Genomic DNA, 27,546 nt, shown 5'->3' with positions numbered 1-27,546 from the left:
AACTATAAAGTTTCTAATAACAATATAAGTGATGTTTGTTTAAGAAACAATTCAGAGTGAAAAGGTGTCAATTATACATGTTGATACAAACTCCATTTTGCGGATCCGCTTACTGAGGAATTACCACCCACGGTCTTTCTTGAGCTAATTGCTCAAATGGGTGTTTCAGTTTTAAGGAAATTCAGTTTAAGTGGGAGTTTGTCATGTTAGACACATTAAAGTTTACGGTTATTAAGTTCTGCAGAAATATGGTTTTCGGTTTACGGTTTCACTCTGTGTTATTTTGGTTGATCTCACTAAGGTGGACCAGTTGGAAATATACATATTTTGGATCACATTTGGATGTTGTTTCCATGCTACGCACCTATATTAGATTCATGTCGTTGGTTATATTGGCATACGTGACCATTGAGGGTCCTGTTACGATAAACTGTAGCAAAGGCCGCTTTGATCCTATGTTAGTATGATTAATGGACCGAATTGCATAAGACGGTTGGAATGTTGATAGCACTGTTGAGCGCGTAAGGTTATAAATGAATACAATTTTTCAGGTGTCACGCAGTATCTGTATTTGACCCAAGTGGGAGATTGTAAGACTATTGGGTCCAATACTATTTATGTGGACACACTATTATACAGATTGTATTTGTTTGCTATCGTTTAAGTTTAGCCCAATATAGTGATCCATCTGGATAATATAATACGGGCATATTAATTACGTCTTATAAAGTATGGGCCGGATATCTTAATTGTGTAGATACCCATTAGGTTACTAATGCATGATGGGCGCATTAGATTAAGGAGACTATATATAAGTCACCTGGGTTATGGTCCCTGGTAGCACACAATAACCTAATCTCCCCGCATCCCATCAGTAGAGAGATCCCAACGGTATGTGTGTCTACTAGAAGACCTAATCCGAAGACCGTCCCTTCAGGCGGTTCATCCCAATCTTTCGTCATGTAATCAGGTACGCTTCCGCATCTAGTATTTACCGAATAGTTTAGTATGAAGTTTATGGTCTCTATTCGGATTAATTCTAACACTGAGCTGTTGTATATGTGGTACTAATGAAAAGGATATTGCTCACCTTTACTGAAATTGCACTTACAGCAATAGTGCTAAAAATTTGATGCAAGACTGGCTTCGGATTAGGATACCAGTGACCCTGACTTAGCAGTGGTGTATGAGGATGAGAAGAAGATCGAGATTGTAGTGGCAAGTAGTAATAGCATGTGTTGCAGGATTAATATACCTCATTTGTCAGGCCAGGAATAATGCACGAGTCAACCAAATACTTCCTGGATGTATCATTAACACTTGAATGTGCTAGGAATTTGATTTAAATGATTGTAAGTTGTAAAAGTTGATAATTCAAATGGGGATGCCCATATTACAGTTGTAAAAATGTTTGGTTCGTATTGGTTGGAATGAAAAGCTTACGTTTTCACCAAAAAAAAGTCGAATTTTAAAAGCTTGATATTAACCCAACTCGTATTTTACCCGAACTCAAAATAACTAAATCTGTAAGGTCTAGTTTGAAAGATAATTGGGCCTCAACCACCACCTTAAGTTTTTGGTTGAGATAGTTCATCTATCATGGTATGAGAGCCTGTAATACTCGCCTTGTTTAAGGACCCCTTGACCGACCGTTTAATCAAAGAAGACCGTTGGAGGGGATATAAGAGAGGATAAAAGACATATGTATCTGTTTACCTGACCTAGTATCTAGGGGCTACTCGGCCGAGTAGTGGTAACACTCGACCGAGTAGGAATTACTCGGTCGAGTATGAAAGTACTCGACCGAGTATCGCCGGTGTTGACGCGTTATTATAAAACGCAAGTTTGTAAACCTTATTTCATTTTCGACGGTTCCCTATCTTTCTAACCCTAATATATATCTCTCTCCTACCTATCACCACCTATCTATACTCTCTCACCTAGCCTAGACACTAACCCAAGAAGGGGGAATGGTTCACGCTTGGAGTCTCCGAGTCGGGGTGTCGTCATCGCCATCTTCGGTCCGCGTCTCAAGGATCGGCCTCAGAGTCTTGTCTGGCTAGTGTTGGATGCATTTTCATGGATTAGCGATAAGTTAGGGTTTCCCTACTCGGTTCACTGTTTAATTAATTTAAGATTATTATGTGGTAATTGTTTGTACGATTGATATTGTGATTCTTTGCTGTTGTTGGATTGGAGTTTGGTGTTGGTGTTATGATGGTTGTTGGTGATGTTCGCGAGGTGCGTCCTCGGCTGAGTGGAGTCACTTGCGGGAGTGGCTTTACACCCTAGTTTTGCCCTTTGTGGAACCCGCCACAGGAGGGAATGTGCACATTAATGAACATGGTTATATTGCTCGTTGATGAGCGGGGATTTGGTGGGCAAGACTGCGGTCCCCCACTGGTGGGGCTACACACTTTAGTGTGTAGTTAGTTACGTGATGAGATTGGGAGTTGGAGGTGGATTGTGTAACAACTGTTTATCTGTATCATACTTTGTTTTATCTTGATTGTCAGTAACTGACCCCGTGTTGTGTTTTAAAACTGTGGTGAGAAATTCGAGGATGGTGAGCAGTTGGTTTAGCAGGTATAGCTGGTATTGATGCTTGCGGGGCTTGGAAGGGAGTTGAGTCATCACACTACCAAAGTAGATGTCACCGTCACTCATGCTTAGTAGTCTTTGTAGTTATTCATGTTGTATGTAATACTACGGTTTTACGAGTCTCTGGGTACTCTATCGAGTGGGTCTTACTCTGTCGAGTAAGGGTGTTTTGATTTACGAAACAGTGTTCTGCCTGTAGGGTACTCGATCGAGTAGCCTTGGCACTCGATCGAGTAAGCGGCACTCGATCGAGTATGCTACTTACTCGATCGAGTAAGTTGGTTATCGGGTAATATTTTGACGGGTTTTGTTAATAATGTGAATTAGTATATATAATACGCCGTTATCTTTCCTAAACACTTTTATAAACCTAATAGACTCAAAAAGAGATTGCAAACTACGTTGTTCTCCACATTCGCATTATTGGCAAATCCCGGAGCTAGAGAGGTCGGATTTCGTTGTTCTTTTCATCATAGTGAATAGCGATCCTTGCGTCAAGGGTAAGATCCACGTACCATTTTTATAGCAATTGGTTGACTTTGTTTAAACCTTAATTTTGGGAATTAAGGGTTTTTATGATTTTTTATGTTAGTAGTGATTGTATGGTTATGTGAATAGGAGGAGGATTCGTAGAATAAAAGTTTTGAGACATATGCTAGATCGTCTGCTGTTTGTGTTGCATTTGAGGTAGGGTTTTCCCTACTCAGTATTAGTTTCATGATATGTGTGGTGATTGTGCTGTAGTTAGTGATTGTTGATTGATTCAGACGGTTGTGATTGTATATTGTTGATTGATTCAGACGGCTGTTGATTTTGGTGTTATGATTATTGTTTATCTGTATGTGTTCTTCGGGGTGCGTCCCTGGCTAAGTGGAGTCACTTGCGGGAGTGGCTTCACGCCCATGATTCACCTTATGTGGAACCCGCCACAGAAGGGATGTGCACATTAATGGACTTGGGTTTATCGCTCGATGGAGATGAGCGGGGCTTAGGTGGGAACGGCTGCGGTCCCCCACTGGCGGTGTGGAGTACTTGTTGCGATGAGTACTCTGGTAGAACTACACACTTTAGTGTGTAGTCAGTTATGAGGAGATTGATTATGGAGTTGGGATTGGATGTGACGATTGAGCTGTTTGGTACTTGTTTTATTGTGATTTATGTTGTGTAATTAGTACTGACCCCGTCTTTGTTTTGTAAAACTGTGGTGATCCATTCGGGGATGGTGAGCAGGTTTGATTAGAGGCAATTGGGCTAGCTGGGATGTGTCACCACGAGCTGATTAGAGTCTTCCGCTGTCGTACTTTAGTAGTTTGAGACATTTGGTTTTGGAGAACATGTATTGTACTTTTATCAGTTTGGTTTTGGAATTGTAATCACTTAAACTTTATTACTATTTAAATTATGTTTCGTTATTGTCATTTGATTATCATTGCCTCGGGAAACCGAGATGGTGATGTTCTTATACCTGAGTGATCCTGGTAAGACACTTGGAGTATGGAGGTGTCACATTATATCTTTCCACGCTGCTCTACGATGTAAAGTCTTAGCTTAAACTATTAAATAAATGTTCTTTTATTGTTTATTTGATCTACTACCTCGGGCAACCGAGATGGTAGCACCTTCATACACTGGGGTGGTCCTTGGTAAGGCACCTTGGTGTATGAGAGTGTTACGACAGTGTGACCAAAAGTTACGAGTTCAAATTCTGGCAGCCTCCAATACTTCAAGAAGTGAAATTTCAGCACATGGTAGGGGAGCATATGCATTAACCACTATTTAAACCCAACGGGCATTCGAGTGAGGGGGCATAATGTGATATAAATATAATAGTTAAGCCTCAACCATAAGGTTTTGGTTAAATGGTTCATTTATCAAACCTACATTTCCAATATGGTATCCGAGCCCTGTGCTCTTGAAAGAGGGTAACACCTCAGAATAAATCATTAGGCCGGAAGTTAAAACACCCACCAAAACCCGAATTAGACTTTTATCCAAAACCCGAATTCGTTATGCTTATACTAAAAACCCGACTTTGACCAGTTTATATCTAAAACCCGAGTTGTTCGGCCTATATCCACAACCTTCTTCCACTATCACCACCTTGGAAATTGCGTCAAACCAACTACCATCTTTATGGTGACGACTCTAACCACCAAAGTTTAAACAAAACTATCACCACTAAAATTATGGTTACACCTTTTTCAGCCACCAACAAAACCTGGCCATAACCCTTAGGCCAGCAAAACCTAGCTACCGACAACTCGTTTAGCTATTATCAAATTTATATCACCACCGTTTCGGTTACCCACCTGGCGAGTTGCGCAACCCATTATGGACCCAAATCTACTGGCAAAATTTTACCATCATTGACAATGCTACCAAACAACTCATTATTCTAACTAACACCTTGGCGTCACTCATCTTGTCCAAGACTGCACTTGCTCTCCAATCGTGCGTCTTGTGGGAACATATTGGAAATATTACCTAAACTGTTTCAAAGATTCTTTCTTAGTATTGTTGTTAATAGATTTTCCTTATAATATCTTTACTGTTCCTATTGTGAATAATTGTATTTCATTAGCAAAACTACAACTCGATCATGTGAATATTGATATTTTCTTAAGTTAGATTTCTTGTTTTAGTATAAATAAACCTCTTGTATCTCATTATTCTTTATGCAAATTTTCAATAATACCAATCTTTCCAATATAGTTGTACTCTCGGTTCTTTTTGAATTGGATAGATTAAACCCTTTTTCTATAAGTTGAACAACTTAACTCCGTGGGAGCTTAAAGTTTACGGTATGCTCACATTCATACATACAGGTTGACATAAAGGTTTCGACAATTCAAATTTAGTACGAATTCTAAATTGATCATGTTAGAGTATAAAATCGATCTTCAGACTCCAACCATCAGCTTAAGCTTTTGGTTGAGATGGTTTTGACGGGTTACAAAACTAGCTAGTTTACTGTAAAAATGGTCATTTGTACTCTATCGCGTTATACAACGGTCGTACACAATATTGATCCACTATTATCATAAATTCTAAAATAAGGTGGTCTCGCATGTAAAAGACGATCTTTCTACGTAAGTACTCGTATTTTTTATATAAATGGACCGTCTTACAGTATGAGACTATCTTACGTAAGAATCGCGAAGGGCTGAACTATTATGTAAGGGGAAGTTGTGGAGTTCGAAAGGGTAGCATAGCCATAACGCCCTCACTTGTCACATTGGTCTGATTTTGAAGTAAAAGTGGAGTGCAATGCTTTACATTTTACGATGCTCCAAAACACAGAACAAAAATCAAGAATGAGCATGCTGTTAGAGCTCCGTGTATAATGTTAATGCTACTATTTCCAACCAGACAATTTCATGGAAACTCAACTCTACCTGTAACCTGTATTTTACAGTAAATACCGTTTGCAATTCACCCAATAGATATTCTCAATTTTGCATGCCATTATATCACTCAAATCTATATATATAGCACACTACGTACACCCTTCATTCCATAACCAATCTCACTGAAATTTCAAAATTTATAGTTGTAACTAATCAGATTTGATGGCAGAAAAAAAGTTGAGTTTGAAACTGTTAGTTGACAGTAAGGCAAACAAAGTCCTGTTTGCAGAAGCTGGAAAAGAGTTTGTGGATTTCCTGTTTCATATCCTGTCTCTACCAGTCGGAACTGTTGTAAAGCTCTTGAATGAGAGTGGCGCGGTGGGTTGTATTGGTTCACTTTATAAGAGTGTCGAGTCGCTTAGCTCTGAATATTTTCAGGCTAATGTTAGCAAAGATGTCGTGTTGAAACCGAAAACTGCTGTTAATGTTCCTCTGCTGGAACTCAATGATGGTCCATCAGCCAGTCGTAAGCTTTATAGGTGTCCTAACGGTTGTGCATATGGAAGTGATGACCCTAATGCAACTTGTCGTGGTTGCAGTCACAAGATATGTACGGCGTTAATTTATGTTTCGCCTCCAAATGCTGTTAATATTGGGTCAACCAGCAGTGCAACTGGGGGATATGTGAAAGGGGTGGTTACTTACATGGTTATGGATAATCTTGAGGTGAAACCAATGTCTACTATCTCCGGAATAACTCTCATGAACAAGTTCAATGTCAAGGATGTTTCTGCACTCGTTGAGAAAGAGGTTCAAGTCGGTTTTACTGAGGTAATTAACTTAAATGTTCTTTCTCGTACGTTTTTTATACGCATTGGTAAGGCTGCGTACATTTAACACCTTATGTGTGATGATGTCAGTTTTACGATAGGCCTAATAAGTGATTTTTAAAATTTGTTTTTCTACAGGGACTGGCGATGCTGAAAGCGTCCTTTGATGTCACTAACAAAGTGCTGACTACAGTCTTCCTCAACAAGAAGAAGGCCTAGTTGCAGACTTGCAGTTGTCGGTGTCTCATTCATCATCTTGTCTACGTTTTGGTTTTAATGTTATTTTCGGCTATGCTATTATAGTCGATGTAGAGGCTCTTGATTAGCCTGTTTGTTTTCGCGAATGTACTTTCAATTCCAGTTCTATATTATCTATCTATCTCAATCAATCGATGTTAAATTTAAGATCCAAATTAGCTGTACAATTGTGTCTCATCGTTTGCTCTAAAATGGATTAATCCTTGATTTGTGCATATCATATACATCAGTATAAATAGCTAATAAGCATCCTACTTACAAGGTAACAATCCTACGAATAAGGTAACTAGAAGATTGTGTACAACTGAATATGGGAGGAGATAATATACAATGTACTCACAGAATATTTACATATTCTAATACGCCCCTACAGTCAAAACGGGAGGGGAGCGGATGTTGAGACTGGACCGAAAATCATCAAAGAGAACCTTCGGAAGGCCTTTAGTGAAAATAGCTAGTAAACGCTAGTATCAATAATGCATTCGATAGGCCTCCCATTATTCATCCACATAATGCATTCGATAGGCCGCCCATTATTCCATCACTAAAACTTGGGAGAGACGGTATAAGATAAGTGATTATGTGATGAATAATTGTATATTCAATAAGATGAAAGTACATGTGTTTATATAGCTATACATTAGTCAAAAGGAAAACCTAGGTTACTATAAACTAGGAGAAAGTTAAGCTAACTAATTAACAAAGAGATATACACTAGCTAGCAAATAGGAAGAATTAGTTTACGTAAGATAAGACCAACAATTTAGGAGTTGGTTATTATGTATCTTTGACATTCCCGCTCAAGATGGATGGTCTGAGGCGGAGTCCAATCTTGCTAGATAATTCAAGGAAGCGCGGTTTATGAAGCGGTTTAGTTAACGTATCTGCTAACTGATCGGTGCCGTTGATATGTTGCACCCGAATAAGGCCTTGGCGTACTTGTTCTTTGACGAAATGAAACGAGAGCGCAAGGTGCTTCATTCTAGAATGGAATACAGGGTTCGCTGAATAGTTCGTGGCACTCAAGTTGTCACAATAAATCGTTGGAGCTTGAAGTTGAGTTAACCCGAGCTCTTGAAGAAGCGAGTGCAACCAAAGTAATTCGGAGGTAGTGTTAGCTATAGCACGAAATTCCGCCTCCGTTGAGGATAAGGATAGAGCCCGTTGCTTCTTCGAAGACCATGAAATAAGATTTCGACCCAAGTAGACTAGGTAACCGGACGTAGACACAAAATCATTAGGATCGCCTCCCCAATCTGCGTCACAAAACGCATGAAGACCGAGAGGGGAGGACTTCGTAAATTGGATGCCGAGGTGAAGCGTGCCCTTAAGATAACGGAGTAGCCTTTTTAGAGCAGACCAGTGAGACGAGGTCGGGTGAGTGAGAAACTGGGCTAACTTGTTGACGGGGAACGCAATGTCGGGTCGAGTGAGCGAGAGATATTGAAGACTACCAACGAGAGCACGGTAGTCAGTCTCATTCTCGATTGGTTGTGAGGGTTCTTTAATTAGTGGTGGGTGGGATAACATAGGGGTAGAGGCAGGTTTGCATTCTTGCAGATTGTATTTATGTAGTAGGTCGGATAAATACTTGGTTTGATTTAGATGTAAACCGTGTTTGGTTGGTGTAACTTCAATGCCCAAAAAGTAAGACAATGGTCCTAAATCCTTAAGGGAGAATTTGGACGAAATTTTTGTAATAAAGGTTTTGATGTGGGATATGTTTGGTCCGGTGTGATAATATCGTCAACATAGACGAGTACAAATAGGCGAATGGTAGGGGTGTTGTAAATAAATAAAGACGAGTCGGAAAGTGAGTTTTTAAAACCAAAATTAATCAGGTAGTTTTTAAGTTCAGTATACCATGCCCTTGGAGCTTGCTTGAGACCGTAGATGGCCTTGTTGAGCTTGCAGACATGATCGGGTTTGTCGGAATTCACAAAACCAGGAGGTTGTATCATGAAGACCGTATCAGTAAGATTTCCTTGAAGAAACGCATTGTTGATATCAATTTGATGCAAGTGCCAACCATTCGTTCTGACTAGGGTAAGAATGAGGCGTATTGTGGTCGGTTTGATGACGGGACTAAAGGTCTCCGAATAGTCGATGCCGGGTCGTTGATGAAACCCTTTAGCAACTAAGCGAGCCTTGTGTTGTTTTAGACTGCCATCGGGATTATACTTAATTCGAAATACCCATTTACATCCAACAACATTGGGAGCGGAAGTGCGTGGTACGAGGGTCCATGTTTGGTTACGGAGAAGGGCATCATGTTCATCAACCATAGCAGCGCGCCATTTAGGGTCGATGAGGGCTTGCTTGGTTGTAGTGGGAGTAACATGAGAGCTGGGTAGGGTGGCGGTCTTGGCATACTTGGGATTGGGTTTGATAATGTTGTTGCTTAGGCGGGTTGTGGCACGGGAAGGAGGTGGTGGAGGGGGCGGTGGGGGGGATGGGCTGGCAGCAGAGGACGGGGTGGATTGAGGCGAGGTTGTAGGAGTGGGGTTGTGAGTGTTGGCCGTGGATGGGGTACTGGTTGGGGAGGCAGGAGTGGCAGGAGAAGAGAGCGGTGGAGAGCGTGGGGAAGCATGGGGGGATGGAGGGGTGGTCATGGGTGGTAGTGTGTCAAGGATAGGGATGGTAAGGTCACACCACTGAGATGGCGAAAGAGATGATGAGGTGGGTTGTTTGACAAGGGCCGGATACGGAAATTCGGTTTCGACAAACCGGACATGTCGAGAAGTGTAGAGTTTTGTAGTGGAGGGATCAAAGCACAAATATGCACTTTGGGTGGTGGAGTAACCAACAAAGATACATGGGATGGATTTCGGGTCAAGTTTGTGATTTGTATAGGGTCGGAGCCATGGGTAACAAAGGCATCCGAATGAGTGTAGTTTTTGATAATTGGGTTGTTGTTGAAAAAGGAGTTTGTAAGGAGTTTCATTGTGGATGGTGATCGATGGTAATCGATTAATAAGATATGTCGCAGTGGCGAAGGCATAAGGCCAAAAGGTCATGGGCAACCGAGCATGGGTAAGGAGAGCAAGCCCAGTTTCAACAATGTGTCGGTGGCGGCGCTCCGCAAACCCATTGTGCTCGGGAGTGTGGGGTGGAGAGGTTAAGTGTGTGACTCCATCGTCAAGGAGAGAAGGGTTTAATTTTTTGTATTCGCCACCATTATCCGAGTAAAATTGGCGAATGGGTTTGTTGAAAAATTTTTCAATGATAGCCTTAAATCGATGGAAGGTGGTGGATGTATCGGATTTTTTCTTTAATGGGTAGAGCCAAAAATAATGAGTATAATGATCAACAAAAATTATGTAGTATTTGTAGGAGTCATGGGACATGATAGGTGCAGTCCAAATGTCGGAGAAAATAAGGTCGAGAGGTGCATGTGAGACGAGTGAAGAGACGGAAAACGGAAGCTTGTGGCTTTTATTAATTAAGCATGCATTACAGTGCGAAAATTGAGAGATGCGAAAATTAAATTGTTTGCTTAATAATTGTAAAACAGCAATTGAAGGGTGTCCTAGACGATGGTGCCACGAAATGCTCGAAGGGTTGACAGCTACATGGGCTCGGGGTTGAGAGGTTGGAGGAGTCCATTGGTATGAGCCGTCTGTGAAGCGGCCATGGAGGAGAACACGGCCTGTTTTAAGATCCTTGAAACAAAAGGAAGAGTGTGAGAAGCAGGCAAAGGCATTATTATCTTTGCAAAATTGAGATACGGAAAGTAAAGGACGAGAAATTGAAGGAACTACAAGAACGTTATTAAAAAGAAGAGTGTTAGAGAGAGTTGAGAGGGAGAATGAACCATGGTGTGTGATAGGGAGAGTAGAGCCGTCCCCAATCACTAAGTCGTCGGGTCCATCATAAGCCGTGTGAAGAGCAAGGGTGTCAAGGTCATTGGTGACATGGTGAGAGGCCCCACTATCAATGAGATAGGAGGTGGATGGTTGGTTCGAAGTGGTAGCAGTGTGGGCATAGGGGCGAGATTGTTTCTGCGGTGGTGGTGGAAAAACGACATTGGGATAATCGCGTTTGAAGTCGGGGCAATCGCTAATGACATGACCTACATCCCTACAATATTGACACTTACCTTTAAAGGGTTTAGGTTGAGAGGCGGGTGTGGTAGGGCTGCGGTTTTGGGTCTGGTGATAGGTGTGGTTGCGGTTTTGGTGGTACGTATTGGGTGGGTTGGATTGGTGATAATAGCGGGGTTGGTTTTGGGTGTAGGTTCGAGTGGCAGCGTGAGCCGATGGGGTAAATGTGGTGGTGGATGGTTTGTGTTTTACAGTGAGTTCATGTTGAATCAATTTCTCATGAAATTGTTCAAACGAAATGGGAACATCACGTGCACGGACCGAGTCAATGACGGACTTGTATAGCTCGGGATCAAGGCCGCTTATGATTTGGGAAGTGATGTCCTCGGGGTCCACGGGTTTCCCGAGTTGGGCTAGTTGGGTGGTACATGCTTTGATAGCAAGCATGTACTCGGAAACAGTTTGGTCACCAAGGGTTATGTTACGAAGTCGATCCTTGAGTTGAAGGATATGACCGCGTGACGGGTTGGCGTAAGTGGTGGCAAGGGTTGTCCACGCGTCGTGGGAGGTGGTAGCATCAAGCAAAAGGGACGAGACCGACTCATCGAGAGTGCCAGCGATGGCACCGAGGATGAGTTGATCTTGTCGGAACCAAGTATTGTAGGCGGGGTTGGGAATAGGGTCAGGGTTGGGTTTGGCATCGGTGGGGTTTGGGGTCACGGTTTCAGGTGGTGGGGTGAGGGTACCGTCTAGGTATGGAAAGAGGCCGTAGCCTTTGAGAAGGCGGGTGATTTGGAAGCTCCACGAGCGGTATGTGGTAGCCGTGAGTTTGGTGCAATGAGGAAAGGAGATCGATAGGAGGGGTTTAGTGGGTTCATCATTGTTTGGGATGAAGTTGTTGTTGGTTGCCATGGAGAAGTCGAAGTAAGGAGGGTGATGGCAGTTTGTGTGTGAGTCGATATGAGGATCGATGAAGAACCTGATACCATATAAGATAAGTGATTATGTGATGAATAATTGTATATTCAATAAGATGAAAGTACATGTGTTTATATAGCTATACATTAGTCAAAAGGAAAACCTAGGTTACTATAAACTAGGAGAAAGTTAAGCTAACTAATTAACAAAGAGATATACACTAGCTAGCAAATAGGAAGAATTAGTTTACGTAAGATAAGACCAACAATTTAGGAGTTGGTTATTATGTATCTTTGACAGACGGTTTCTCACTAAGTTATTGAGAGACCAATCTTTCGTACCCTTTTATTTGTATTTCGTACCCCTTTTGTTGTTGATCGTAACATAGTAATTTCGTACCTATTTACATAATAAATGTACCCATTTTATCATTAATCATGATTTGTACCTATTTTATTACCTTTAGTACCACTTTTTCTTAAAATTGTACAATGGTCTCTCAATAAAGCTTATTAAGAGACCGTCTCTCAGGAGACCTACTCTTATTCCATTAAGAAAGCACCAGTAAACGCTAGTATCAATGCCAAACATATAAATCGATTTAAATAGTGATAGGGCACCGCCATAATTTATAAAAAAAGCAAAATAAAAAAGAGAAAATTGTTGATTACAACCTTTTATAAACCACTTTTTGAAAATTACTGCCTTATAATAATACTCCCTTTCTCACATTTCGAGACACACACTTCTCTCTTCAATATCTCTCAAATTATATGCTTAAATATAGTGATATGTATACTCATGAAAAAGTTTTTCATAAATAATTTAATGGTATAATTTTTATAATTTTTTACCAAATATTTTTTTATAAATGTTAAAGTCAAAGACTCGCCTCGAAAAAGCAAAACGTCATATATTAAAAAGTGGAGGGAGTAATTAATTAAAGCGTTGATTGAATGCGAAGGACATAAAGTAGAAGGATTAATAATCGGGAATAATTCAAGGCCAGAAATATCCATTAAATTAGAAGAATCTTGGAAAAATTGATTGAAAAGAGGGCATTTTTGGGGAAGAACAAGTGTTTGTGAAGAAAGGGTAGTTCGGTTACTTTTTACAAAAATTCACCGGAAATAGCATCATGGTGCAATTTTGGAAGAAAAGTAAAATGTTGGATGTAATTTTCAAAAAAAATTATATAAGGTTGTAATTTTCAAAAAGTAGTTTATAAAAGACTGTAATTAACAATTTAGAAGATAAAATATATTTGTGGTAGTGTGTCCTACTCTTAAATCTATTTAATTCTCTTTTGTGACGTCTTACAACCGGTTTAAATTGAGTGTGCCAGTATGGCATACACACCGGTCAAAGATTGAAGTAAAAGCAAAGAAGTGTTGTACAATTTACGATGCTCAAACACACAGAACAAACTCAACTGTATATGAACTATACCGCTTGCAATTCACCAATAGTTACTCTCAAGTCATTAATTCACTCATTATGCTACCAACATCCTCCCCTATTTATATGTCACAATGCACGTTTAATAATTCTCATAATCAAATTCATCTGTATTTCAAAACACTAGTAGTAGTAGTAGTATTAGTTGTTAACTTTCAATCAATCTGATCAAATGGCAAAGAAAAAGTGGAGTTTGAAGCTGTTGATAGACAGTAAGGCTAACAAAGTTCTGTTCGCGGAAGCAGGAAAAGAGTTTGTGGATTTCCTGTTCCATATACTGTCACTGCCAGTCGGAACTGTCGTAAAGCTGTTGAATGTGAATGGCATGGTGGGATCCATTGGATCTCTTTATAAAACTGTTGAGTCTCTTAGCTGTGACTACTTTCAGGCTGATCTCGACAAAGACGTTGTACTGAAACCAAAAACTATTGTTAATGTTCCTTTGTTGAAACTTTATGATGGTGTTACCATCAGCAAGTTGTATAGATGTTACTCTCATCATCAATATGTAAGTCATGATCCTGACGCAATTTGTCCTTCTTGTCGTAGCAAGTTAAATACCGCGGCAATCTATGTTCCATCTCAGAATTCTGTTAATCTTGGGACGACCAGCGATGCAAATGCGGGATATGTGAAAGGGCTTGTTACTTATATGGTTATGGATAATTTGGAGGTGAAACCCATGTCAACCATCTCAGCTATTACCCTCATGAATAAGTTCAATGTGAAGGATGTTTCTGCACTTGTTGAGAGAGAGGTTCAAGTCGGGTTTACTGAGGTAATTTCAATGTTTTTTTTTTTTTTTTTTTTTTTTTTTTTACTGCAGTTCACGACACAATATTCAGAGAAGCAGTTGTGTGTTTTCGTCGCATTGGTAAGGTTGCGTACATTTTACCTTATGTATATGATGATGTTTTCATTATTGTTTTTACAGGGACTGGCGATCTTGAAAGCGTCTTTTGAGGTCACCAACTCTGTGCTGACTACTGTCTTCCTGATGAAGATGGAGGTGGAGTAGGATCAATCAATCATGGCATGCGGTTGCAGTTAGCAGTATCACATCCAGCTTAATTTGCTGCATTTTGTCAACCTTTTGGTGTTATTGTTATTTTTCGCTATGCAATTATTGTCGATGTAGAGGCTCTTAGCCTGATTTTTCCGAATGTACTCAGTTTCAGAATCGAGCTCTATTTATCTATCTATCGATGTTAAATTTCATTTTGAAATCTGTTTTACGCTTGTACCTCATCTTTTGCTCTACTTGATCCATGCGTCCACGTAATGTATTCGCTTGGCGGTCCATTAAAAGAGTACCAGTAAACACTACTTGCTGACATTTTCAGGACATTTCTGTGTATTTACATTAAGTTATTTCCGTCTTTGGATTGCCCTCTTAAATTGGTGACTTTTGATGTCTCTGCAATCAATTACATTGAAGAAGAATATACTCGTAGTAAAAAACTAAGTACTGATTACTAAGTGAATTTAGTAATGTTATATTTAGCTAAACCTGCTGCATTTTGTCTACCTTTTGGCATTGATGTTATTTTTCGCTATACTATTACTATCGATGTAGAGGCTCTTAGACTATTGGTTCTCCGAATGTACTCTCAATTGCAGCTCTACTTTTTCTATATACTATCTAGTGATGTAAAAATTTAAGTTTGAAATCAGCAGTACGCTTGTGCTTCTTCTATTGTTCTACGTGATCCATTCATCCAGCAAAAACGTTAGTGACTTTGTGTGGGTTATAAGACCGATCAATGTAAATAAGCAATACAGTTTAATTAAATTCGTTGGTTTCACTAACAGAAATTGTGGGATAGATTAAGGGTCGCCGGGTGGGTCAGAATACGAAGTAAAAGCAAAGAACTGAAGAAGTGGTTTACAATTTACGATGCTCAAAACACATAACAAATTCAACGAACAATTAGTAGACTGCAAATTATACTATAAGACTGTTGTACGCTGCACCCATTTAACAAATTCAACAATTAGTAGAATGTTTACAATTTACTATGCTCAAAACTCAAAACACATAACAGATTCAACTAATTTCGTCCAGAAAATTTCATGGAAAATCAACTATACTGCATGCAATTCACCCAATAGAGATATTACTCCTATCATATAATTAAATCACTCAATTTGCTTCCGTCATTCTCCCCTATATATATACAGTATATCATAATAATTCCCACAATCAAATTCATCTAAATTTTCAAAGCACTTCTAAATTTTAAAATTGTTCTTAATCTGATCAAATGGCAGAGACAAAATTGAGTTTGAAACTGTTGGTAGACAGTAAGGCTAACAAAGTACTGTTTGCAGAAGCCGGAAAAGAGTTTGTGGATTTCCTGTTTCATATACTGTCACTGCCAGTCGGAACTATCGTAAAACTCCTGAATGTGAATGGCATGGTTGGGTCAGTTGGATCTCTTTATAAGAGTGTCGAGTCTTTGAGCTCAGAATTCTTTCTGGCCAATCTCGATAAAGACATCGTGTTGAACCCAAAAGTCGCGTTTAATGTTCCGTTGTTGGAGCTTAATGATGGTCAGTCTCAGAGCAGTGGCACCAGCCATATGATTTATATGTGCGATTATGATACCGGCTATGTCAGCCATGACCCTAATGCGATATGTCCAAATTGTAGTCGTAGAATAAACTATGAAACTATCTATGTTATGCCTCAGAATGAGGGCAATATTGCGACAACTAGTAGTGGAACTGATGGATATGTGAAGGGGGTGGTTACTTACATGGTGATGGATAATCTCGAGGTGAAACCTATGTCTACCATCTCGGGTATTACCCTCCTGAATAAGTTCAATGTCAAGGATGTTTCTGCACTAGTTGAGAAAGAGGTTCAAGTCGGTTTTACTGAGGTAACCTTAATCAATGTTCTTTCTTGTAAGGTTTTTTATGCAGTTCAATTGACTAATCGAGGATGTTTTCGTCACATTGGTAAGGTTGCGTACATTTGACATGTTATTTGTGATGATGTTTTTTTTTTCCTACAGGGACTGGCGATGCTGAAAGCGTCTTTTGAGGTCACCAATTCGGTCCTGACTACTGTCTTCCTCGGCAACAAGGCCTAGTAGCATAATGCAATGATGGCATGTGGTTACTGTTAGCAATATCACAATTAGCTTAATTTACTGCATTTTGTTAACTGTTATTTTGATGTTATTTTTATTTTTCGCTATCCTATCCTGGTTTTTCCGAATGTACTTTCAGAAACAGCTCTATTTATCTATCTATCGAATTTCAATTTGAAATCTGCTTTACGCTTGCGCCTCATCTTTTGCTCTACTTGATCCATACATACACATAATGTATTTGATTGGCAGTCCATTAAAAGAGCACCAGTAAACACTACTAGTGACAATGTCAATAACATATAAATGTATTTCAAATTTCATAAGTATTTCAAATTTGTACCCTTCATTCCATAACCAATCTCACCGAAATTTCAAAAGTATTTCAAATTTGTAGTTGTAACTTATCACTAATTTGATTTGATGGCAGAAACAAAGTTGAGTTTGAAACTGTTAGTAGACAGTAAGGCTAACAAAGTTCTGTTCGCAGTATTAACAATAATATTTAGACTTAGTCAATATATTAGATATTATTCTCATATGTAAATATAGTTAGCTTTTTCCTCAAGTATATAATCTTTGTAACCTAGCTAACACCTCCCTATAAATACTTGTATTCCTTTCACAGTTAATATAACATTCATTCAACCTTGTATCTCATATCTTATATGGTATCTTCGAGCTCAAATCGATCCGCCAAAAATCTTCTCAAAACCCGCAGCCGCCCCACCTTTAAACGCCAAACACCACTCCTCTTCCAACCCTCATCCTCGACCATGACAAACACTCACCATGACACCATCGTCCGCAACCCTCACGATGCCAACGAGCCTCTTGTCTCGCCCAACCTCACTCATTGCGTCAAACTGACACCCACAAACTACACCACATGGTTCTTCCAACTCACCAATATTTTCTTTGGTTTCAGTTTGCTCGGGTTTCTAGATGGAACCAACCCCGCTCCATCACCAACCATAGTCGGTGATGACAAAACCGAGAAAACCAACCCCACCTATCTTTCATGGCTTAAACAAGATGGGTTGATTCTAGGGGCTCTTATGGGTACCCTATCATCAACCGTCCAAGCCCTCATAATCCGTGCTAAAACCTCTAAAGAAGCATGGGATATTTTAGCGCAAACCTACGCAAACCCTTCGCGTGCGCATATTATGCAATTAAAAGACCGCTTAGACTCGATTGTCAAAACCTCTAACCAATCCATAACCGAATACATGAACACCATGAAATCATGTATTGACCAACTCGCATTGATGGGTAAAATAATTGACCCCGAAGACATTATTTCCAAAGTCCTTAAAGGCTTAGACTATAAAACCTTTAAACCCGTCATCGACACCGTTAGAGCACGTGACAACCCGATTTCATTTGAAGCACTCCATGAAAAATTGCTCCAACATGAACTTTTAATCAAACAACAACAACCCGACACCGATATTTTTAATCCCACGGCCAATGCCGCATATCGTCCCAACCACTACAACAATCAGCGACAAAACAACTACAACAACAACCGTTATCAACCCAACACCAACGCCAACTACACCCGCCAACCCGCTGCCCCGTACACCTCTAACCCAAACCCGCGTCCCTTCAAGGGCCGCTGCCAATGGTGCCGTCAAGTAGGCCATGTCATCGCTGATTGCCCTCTTTTCCGCAAGCTCTTCCCCACCATCACCTTTCCAGAACCTCCAACCCGCCAACACCAACAACCACAAGCCCATTCTGCCACCACTGCCGCTGCTGCACCGCCACCCAACAACCAGTACCTTCTTGACATTGGAGCCTCCAACCATGTCACCAACGACCTCGACACATTGGCCTTCCACTCTCCCTATTTCGGCAATGATGACCTTATTATTGGTGATGGTACGGGTCTCGACATCGCTAATATAGGTAAGTTTCAATTATCAAACCTTCAATTCAACAATGTTTTACATGTTCCAAAAATTTCTAGAAAAATTATCTCAATATCCCAATTGTGTAAAGACAATAATGTTAATGTTATTTTCTCATCGAATTTTTTTGTTGTTAAGGACAAATTGACGGGATCGACGATACTCCAGGGCCAAGCTAGAGATGGAATCTACGAGTTGAGCCCATCGTCCCCAACCGCGAATTTAATTAAGAAAGGCTCATCTCCTATTTCATGGCATCATAAATTAGGCCATCCTACTTTTGATGTAATGAAAACTATCAATAAAAGTTTACCATTTAGTTTATCAAATTTTTCTTCCTGCGATGCATGCAATATTAGCAAGAGTACCAAATTACCATTTGCGACGAATTCATTCAAAACAACCGCTCCACTCGAACTCATTTACTCGGACCTTTGGACTAGTCCCGTCCTTTCATATGACCATTACAAATATTATGTGATATTCGTCGACCACTTTAGCAAATATACTTGGCTTTTTCCGCTAAAACGAAAATCCGACACAACCAAAGTATTCCTTCAATTTAAGGCTCTAGTTGAGAAATACTTTCAAAAACCAATTATTCAATTCTTTTCCGACAATGGAGGCGAATTCAAAAAACTTACCCATGATTTACTCAATAATGGAATTAGTCATTTTACTTCTCCTCCGCATACACCCGAACATAATGGTTATGCTGAACGGAGACACCGTCACATTATAGAAACAGGCTTAGCCCTACTTGCTCACGCCAAAATGCCGACCACCCTATGGCCGTTTGCTTTCAACACCGCTACCTATCTTATTAATCGCCTTTCAACCCGAACATTACAAGGTCAAACTCCATACTTCAAGCTACATAATAAACCTCCCAATTATACAAAACTACATAATTTTGGATGCCTATGCTATCCCTGGCTTCGACCATATACACGACATAAACTTGAATATCGGTCGACTCCTTGTATTTTCGTAGGCTATTCCTCTACTCAAAGCGCGTTCCATTGTTTTGAACCAAAAACCAATCGTATCTATACATCGAGACATGTCAAATTTGTTGAAGATAATTTCTCTTACACTCAGTTAATCACTTCTGACTCACCCAATAATACCAACACTGATCCAAACGATTGGTGCCCGCTCATCATACCCATTATCCCTACTCACTCTCCAACCGCGTCAAACCCCACCCCTCCTCCTGACCCTCGCCCACGCCCTCCCATAACCCACGTCTATCATCGTCGACCTCCCCCTGTCCAGCCCAACTCTCCTGCCATTACCTCACTCCCTGCACCCGAACCCGTCACACCCTCCCCTGCCATCCCACAAACCCCTGCCACCCCACAAACCCTTGCCTCTACCTCACAACCCGTCACACCCTCTCCTGCCACCCCGCACACTCCTGCCTCTACCACACCGCCCCCTCCTCCACCACCACCACCACCTCCTCCAAAACGAACTGTTGTCACTCGACTCGACAACAACATTAGAAAACCCAATCCCAAGTACATACAGACCACCTCCAAATATGCCAACCTCGCTCACACATCCGCATCACCCAATGCTCTTCCCAAAACCGTTAAACAAGCTCTCATCGTACCTCCATGGAGAACCGCAATGCAAGAAGAATTTAATGCTCTCGAGAAAAATCAAACGTGGACTTTAGTCCCGCGTCACCCATCCCAAAATGTCATAGGTTGCAAATGGGTCTATCGAATTAAATATAATCCCGATGGCTCTCTAAAACAACACAAAGCTCGCTTGGTCGCAAAAGGATTTCATCAACGACCCGACATTGACTACACAGAAACTTTCAGTCCTGTAGTAAAACCCACCACCGTTCGTCTTATTTTATCTCTTGCTGTTTGCAATTCTTGGACTTTACGACAACTCGATGTCAATAATGCATTTCTCCAAGGGACTTTAAATGATAATGTTTTTATGAGTCAACCACAAGGATTTATTGACACCTCTAAACCGGATTTTGTGTGTAAACTAAACAAAGTCATTTACGGTCTCAAACAAGCTCCTCGAGCCTGGTACACGGAGCTCAAAACCTTTCTCGTTACTTATGGATTTAAACAATCAATTTCCGATTCATCATTATTCATTTATACAACCAATACAACTCGCATATTTATGCTAGTCTATGTCGATGATATTATTATTACTGGTCCTAACCAAGCTCATTTACAAAACCTTATTGACCACCTATCCAAACGATTCTCCCTAAAAGATCTTGGACCACTTTCTTACTTCCTTGGTATTGAAGTCACACCCAATCCTAATGGTCTTCATTTAAATCAATCCAAATACGTACATGATCTATTAACAAAATACAACATGGATAATGCAAAACCAATCACTACACCTATGTCGCCCGACACACACCTTACTCGAGAGGATATTAAACCAATTCACAATCACTCCGACTACCGCGCCATAGTTGGAAGTTTACAATATCTATCTCTTACCAGACCTGACGTTGCCTTTACTGTCAATCGGTTAGCTCAATTTCTCCATCATCCCACCGATACTCACTGGTCTGCTCTGAAACGTCTCCTTCGTTATCTTCAAGGGACTCAACACCATGGCATACAACTATACTCCAAAAACCCTCTCTGTCTCCATGCCTTCAGCGATGCCGACTTTGCCGGAGACAAAGACAATTACATTTCAACCACTGGATATATTCTCTATCTTGGACGCAATCCTATAACTTGGTCCTCCAAAAAGCAACGTGGTCTATCCCTATCCACTACTGAGGCCGAATTTCGCGCAGTCGCTTCCGTCACAGCTGAGTTAATCTGGCTTCGAAACCTACTCGCTGAGCTTAACTTCCATGTCACGAAACCGCCAGCTATTTACTGCCACAACTTGTCAGCTACAATGTACGCGAAAAATCCAGTTTTTCACTCCCAGATGAAGCACATGGCCTTATCGTTTCACTTTGTTCGAGAGCAGCTTCATCAAGGCTCTATTCGAATTCAGCACATTGCAAGTACCGATCAACTAGCTGACGCTCTCACTAAACCCCTGCACAAGCAACAATTCCTTATTCTACGAGACAAGATTGGTCTACTATCTCCGTCGTCCATCTTGCGGGGGCGTATTAACAATAATATTTAGACTTAGTCAATATATTAGATATTATTCTCATATGTAAATATAGTTAGCTTTTTCCTCAAGTATATAATCTTTGTAACCTAGCTAACACCTCCCTATAAATACTTGTATTCCTTTCACAGTTAATATAACATTCATTCAACCTTGTATCTCATATCTTATACGCAGAAGCGGGAAAAGAAACGTCGATTTCCTGTTTCATATACTATCACTGCCAGTCGGCACTGTCGTAAAGCTCTTTATAAGTGTGTCGAGTCTCTTAGCTCTGATTACTGTCTGTCCGATCTCGACAAAGATGTTGTGCTGAAACCGAAAGCTACTGTTAATGTTCCTTTGTTGGAACTTTAAGATTGTCCAGTGAATCAAAATATGTATACGTTTGTTCCGCCTAAGGATACTGTTGGTATTGCGACAACAAGCAATGCAACTGGGGGATATGTTAAGGGTGTGCGTATCATATATGGTTATGGATAATTTGGAGGTCAAACCAATGTCTACTATCTTCGGAATTACTCTCTTCAACAAGTTCAATGTTAAGGATGTGTCTGCGCTGGTTTAGAAAGAGGTTCAAGTCGGTTTTACTGAGGTAACATTATTAATCAATGTTCTTTCTTGTAAGGTTTTTATGCAATTATGAACAATAAATAGTGTGATCTCCTAGAATCAAGCATATTATTGTGTTCATATGTATAATAGGCAACTGTATATTCCATGTTATCAATTAAGCGTTATTGTAATTACTGTATATATGATGTAATTATTTATATAGATTGATTTCCTTCCTCGAATAGTTCATCTAAAATATTTCCAATATATAGTACTAACAACATATATCCCACTGGCAAGACAGCGGAAATGATTGTTTAGAGTTTTAAAAAAATAGGCTCTGATACCATCTTAAAATTATAGAGGGGAAAGTATTGCATAAGGAAATTATGTTATTGATGTTGTGATTGTGATTCAATAGGTGTATATATAATAACGGTTTTTCTAATTGTTCCGAGTGTAATTCCAGAGCAGATATTTGTTACCACTCGTAGCTCGTAGAATGATGTCTTTGCTTGAATCCTCCTAGCGGTCTCCTGAAACGATGAACAAACTGAGGGCTCGGCTTTGGCCGAGCGTACTCACTCCGACGCTCAAGTCAGTTAACTTAGAGAGGTAAGTTGTTGTTACTTGGCTAAGAGTATAATGTAGAGAGATAAGGAGGATATTACCAGATGAATAGTGATTATTAGGTTAAATTGTGGATCCTTTCCTCAATGAAGGTTGAGGAGTATTTATAGACTTTCACCTTTTGTCACGTAGTGGCCAAGTGGCCAAGTGGCTAGCAGGTGGAAAGACCGTTCTACCCTTGGCCGATGGACCTATGGCAGGCCGGCCGAGGGGTCTTGGATATGAGTACGCGGATATGTGCCCCTATTTGGCGAGGTTGCCGGGCCGAGACCAGGTGTGGCCGATGGGTTGCATCGGCCGACGGTATCGAGTCGTTGACTTTCTTTGTGGATATCTTTGACCTTGCTCAATATGTTGACTTGGGTCGGTGCGAATATGCCCCATCAATTTGCCCCCAGCGTAGTCTATGCCGTGGTATGGGCTCCGATGTATGTTGAGCGTATATTCTGCGTAAGTATTTTGCAAAATTCTTTCTGCATCGGCTTCTTCTATCTCGGCCTGGTTCTTGTTAGGCCGTACCATATCCCCCCTCCACATGGATGTGCAAAGGGCATCCGATGTGGAAAAGAAAGTGACGCTGGCCGAGACCAGGGTTGAGAGTGCCGGGTGCATTTGATTGCCCCCAGGCCGGTGCTTCCTAGCTTGGTTGATCATGTGGCCGGCGGAGGGCAGATACCTAGGATTTTGTTGAGGAAGATGAATAGGCGAAGAGATGTGAATGGGCGTGTTGAAGACGCTTGGTCACTGTTGCATTGATTGACGTTCAACTGTTGCAACGATTGACATTCCGTGGTTGCATGTCCTACACGTGTCCGTTTGCTGATTGGCTGACGCTTCATGGGCTGTGCCCTGATTGGTTCTTTTCCATGGGCTTTTTCCTATAAATAGGGCAGTTTTTCCGTGATTTTGGCCACCAATTTCATATTCTCAAATTTTTCTCCAAAATCTTCATCTCTCTAAACTTTCAAGGGCTTTCTTTTCTTCCAATCTTCAGAGTCTCTGATCCGGCGAGTGTTTTTCTTTAAGGTAAACAAACAAATTTTCTTTTATTTTGTTAGTAATTGTTGCGAACATGTCTTCTGCTGATGCTGGACCTAGTAAACCTGCGTCGGGGGGCCCTAGGTCTCCTTCTCCTGAAGTTGATCCTCAAATTTTGGAGGAATGGGAGGATGATGATGATGTTGGTGATTTTGGTGATGATTTCGGTGATGATGCGGGAAGGCCTCGTCCTAATGAGGGGAGGCAGTACGTTATGGATCACGGTGACGCCTGTAAGGTCCGTCTTGACCGTGCTTGGACTCATAAGCTCGCTTGATTGTTCGGCGAGAAATTTTCGGGGCCATTTTTTCTTTGGTAGGGGATACAAAATTGTTATCCCCGAGGAGGGTCAGGCCGTCTGTTGCCCTCCACCGGGCTACACCGGCGTATACATGCGGCATTTGGAGTACGGGCTCCGGTTTCATTGAATGGGTACGTTATGGCCATCATTAGAGCCATGAACGTTGCCGTTGCCCAACTGCACCCGTTGGCTATGAGGACCATAATCGGCTTTGTCTGGCTCTGTCTCTTCAAGGGAGAGGCCCCAACGGTGAATTTATTCCGCCGGCTTCATCATCTCAAACCATCAATCTCTGGCCGCGTCGGATGGTACAGTGTGCAAATGGAGCAGGGTTATGTCTCTGTTGACAAACTTTCTTCTTGCAAGGACTGGCAAGGTCGGTGGGTGTACGTTAAGGTGCCGGATGACTATCCGCTGCCCCGCTCCTTCCAGCACCAAGTTAATTTGCGGTGTGAGACTAAGGCGGAGCATGACAGATGGGTCACCCGGAAGAAGCTTAAAATGGATGCCGGCAAGGTCCCTCTTAAGGAGGATGAGAAGCTGGCGATGAGGCTTTTTGAGGTGGACAAGAGTGGGGTAGCGAAAAGATGGATCCCCCCAACGCAGATCATTCTTCAGGATGAGCCGCTTTGCCATGTCGGCCTCATACCGGCCCTAGCACAGGGTGAGTGGGGTCGGTGTGAGGCCCATCACCGTTCTCAATGTTCCTGTTTCTCGAACTTCGATTTATTTCTTCTGCTTAACTCTTGCTTTGTTTCTTTCGCAGACCACTTTGGACCGGACCTGTCTGAGGATATCCTCCGGAGAATGGGGCTGCACAAAGATAAAACTGTTGTTAACTTGCATCCCAAGGCTCTAGCCCATGACCGCAGGACGTCGCCGAATGATCTCATGGAACAACAGCTGAAGGGCTTGAACATGGAGGAGGCCCAGGCGAAGGTTGTTAGCAGCATGGCGCGCCGGACGCGGAAAACAAAGTCTTCGGCGGCGAAAGCGTCGACACCGGTTCCACCTCCCATCCCCCCCCCCCCCCTAAGAGGGAGATGGTGGAGATCGTTGATATTACCGGTGGGGAGGACTCCGATGCGGAAGAATCTCCCCTTGTCCGTAAGAGGAAGGAGACAGCCTCTACCGCTGGCAAGGAAATGCGTCCTCCTGCCAAGCATGGTACGGATCTATCCTGTGGCTCAGATTTAGCCGGTTCATTAGGTGCTCCTGATGACAGGCTCTCTGGTATGTCAATGTGTGTTGACACTGATGCTTTCATTAAATTTTTGTAGATCAGCCGCTGTCGGCCGTCGCTCTTATTGGGCAGCAAGTGGGGGAGAACCCCGTGCAGGCTGGTGATCTTGACGTTACCGTTGACTCTTCATCCCAGAAGGCTTCCCTCTCCCAGCTGCAGGCTGGTGATCAAAATGTCACCACCGTCTCTTCATCCCAGAAGGCTTCCGTCTCCCAGCTTATAGAGGAAGGCACGAAGCTGATCAAGGAGTTGGCGAGGTGGAACGAGCTGACCGGTGCTCGTATCCTAGAGCAGGAGAAAGCCGTGGCCCAATCTGTTTTTGAGCGTAATGCCATCAAGCAGGTGGCCGTGTCGGCGAAGCTGGATTTCCTCAATGAGCAGAAGCTTAGGGGAGATGCCGAGAGGGCGCTCTTGGCTGAGAGAAAACTCAGGGAGGACGCTGAAAAGGAGGTCCTTGCTGAGAGAGCCAAGGCCGAGGCTGCGGCGGCCGAAGCTGCGATATGACACCCTTAAATCTAGCCTTAATTATATACGTAAATTCTACAGAAAAACTGGTAGGATATGTTTGTAAATGGTTCAACTAGTCCAAAACCTGCAATTTCAAAAAATTTTCTAACTAAACCATTCACAACCAATTCCAACTCAAGAAGAGTGTCATAACCCGCAATTGGTGATAAACTAACTTACATATATAACTAAAGACGCGGAAATATAAGGATACAAACCAAAAATAGAAAGGGAGACATATGTCCCTTCAAATTATATACAAACCAAAAGTGTAAAAGGTTTACTAATAAAATAGCCAAAACTAGGTCCAAGGTTCCTTGCTCACTAGCCGCCCGTGACCCCCAACAAAGCATCAACAACTTTGTCAATCGCATTTTATACAAACACGAAAGCCACAATTCGGTGGGGAGTAACTTCGAGTCCTCCCAGCCACGAATCGTCAAAATTAATGTAACATGTAATGTAACATGTAAACAATTTGATAAACCATTTACTTATCATGTATTCTAACAAATGACCCCTAAACTGACCCAACTAACTATCATGTGAATCATATAACAAATTGTAATCCAAACTCTATCAACCATAGCCGGCTTGCATCTCACCTTCTATGATTCATAGAATCATCAAACAAGAAAGGGCAATATATCAAAGGCAGGCATAAGTTCTTAGCACCGTCAATAGTCACTTTGTAACTCAAGTCTATACCACGAGGTAGGGAAGGTAATCGAACCGGTATCTTGGCTCGTGCGGTTACTATTAAGAAAACATGGCCAAGAGACAACACAACCCTAGCCTAAAATCTGCTTGAGACCTAGACATGCGGATACACACCACCGCACCCAAGACTCACAACTTTTTTTAAAACAAAGTGAAGTGAGTACCCTAAGGACACCACCGAAGGGTCGGCTAGTACTTAAGTCGACCCCATACTATCAAAATAAGTACATGAGGTCATGCCCCAACTTGGATAAACATCCACTAGTCAGGAACACAAAGGCTATCAAGCAGTGAACATATACTCGTCAAAGACTATAAAGACCTATCTATGATGAAGGCCGAAATACTCACCTAGGACCTAGTCACGGCTAGTCCCGACTTGAATATTTTAGCCCACACCACCCAAGACTCACCACATAAGTCAAGTAAGACACCCACTTAACCTTAAGAGAGCAAAAAGTCCTACTTACCAACATAAATTCTAACATTCTATCATGTGAAAGCTATATAAATGTCTATTTACAAAGATACAATCCCAACAGGTCCTCAATAAGAATTCAATACTAACTTCCAATTCTAGCAATTTTAACAATATTAAAGGCTTTAGGGAAATCTAGGGCCATTACTACAAAATAAGAAGCTATTTAAATTCAACCAACTACACATGTGAAATAGAGATATAATAAATGGCCTAAAACAAGAAAAAGGCCGATTATCTAATTCATTCAACCGAATTTTTACCCGCAACCCCAGACCTGCGGCAGTGCGGGTCAAATTGCGGCCGACCAATCACTCAATTAATCGACATCGCATCGATCAAAGGGACTAAGGCTCGGTTTTTCAAGCACAATCAACAAAACATTACAATTATCACTATAAAATTCATTTTGAGCCTATTAATTACAATTTCATTTCGTAAACTATCCTAACATGTGATAATTGTCAATA

The 27,546-nt window shown here is 41.3% G+C and overlaps 3 protein-coding genes across 3 annotated transcripts; all 3 read left to right on the top strand.

Annotated features, from left to right (window-relative positions):
• Positions 1-5,935: 5,935 nt before the first annotated feature.
• LOC141612384 (uncharacterized) lies at positions 5,936-7,021 on the top strand. The gene is made up of 2 exons (XM_074431146.1): positions 5,936-6,779; positions 6,917-7,021. Exons 1-2 carry the CDS (start codon positions 6,171-6,173, stop codon positions 6,995-6,997), a joined length of 690 nt encoding a protein of 229 aa, XP_074287247.1. The 5' UTR covers positions 5,936-6,170; the 3' UTR covers positions 6,998-7,021.
• Positions 7,022-13,627: 6,606 nt separating this feature from the next.
• LOC141614723 (uncharacterized) lies at positions 13,628-14,473 on the top strand. Its single transcript, XM_074433469.1, has 2 exons — positions 13,628-14,233; positions 14,390-14,473. The coding sequence occupies exons 1-2, from the start codon at positions 13,628-13,630 to the stop codon at positions 14,471-14,473; spliced, it is 690 nt and encodes a 229-aa protein (XP_074289570.1).
• Positions 14,474-15,719: 1,246 nt separating this feature from the next.
• Positions 15,720-16,705, top strand: LOC141614722 (uncharacterized). Its single transcript, XM_074433468.1, has 2 exons — positions 15,720-16,340; positions 16,476-16,705. The coding sequence occupies exons 1-2, from the start codon at positions 15,720-15,722 to the stop codon at positions 16,551-16,553; spliced, it is 699 nt and encodes a 232-aa protein (XP_074289569.1). The 3' UTR covers positions 16,554-16,705.
• The last annotated feature ends 10,841 nt before the right edge of the window (positions 16,706-27,546 follow it).

Source organism: Silene latifolia, chromosome 11 (genome assembly GCF_048544455.1).
Source record: "Silene latifolia isolate original U9 population chromosome 11, ASM4854445v1, whole genome shotgun sequence".
Lineage (NCBI taxonomy): Eukaryota > Viridiplantae > Streptophyta > Magnoliopsida > Caryophyllales > Caryophyllaceae > Silene > Silene latifolia.
This window is presented reverse-complemented; position numbering and strand designations above follow the sequence as displayed.

Excerpts from the sequence above, each read along its gene's own strand:
- LOC141612384 (XM_074431146.1), top strand. The coding sequence starts at position 6,171 with ATGGCAGAAAAAAAGTTGAGTTTGAAACTGTTAGTTGACAGTAAGGCA. Across the intron at positions 6,780-6,916 it reads TTCAAGTCGGTTTTACTGAG|GGACTGGCGATGCTGAAAGC; the intron begins GTAATTAACTTA and ends GTTTTTCTACAG.
- LOC141614722 (XM_074433468.1), top strand. The coding sequence starts at position 15,720 with ATGGCAGAGACAAAATTGAGTTTGAAACTGTTGGTAGACAGTAAGGCT. Across the intron at positions 16,341-16,475 it reads TTCAAGTCGGTTTTACTGAG|GGACTGGCGATGCTGAAAGC; the intron begins GTAACCTTAATC and ends TTTTTCCTACAG.
- LOC141614723 (XM_074433469.1), top strand. The coding sequence starts at position 13,628 with ATGGCAAAGAAAAAGTGGAGTTTGAAGCTGTTGATAGACAGTAAGGCT. Across the intron at positions 14,234-14,389 it reads TTCAAGTCGGGTTTACTGAG|GGACTGGCGATCTTGAAAGC; the intron begins GTAATTTCAATG and ends TTGTTTTTACAG.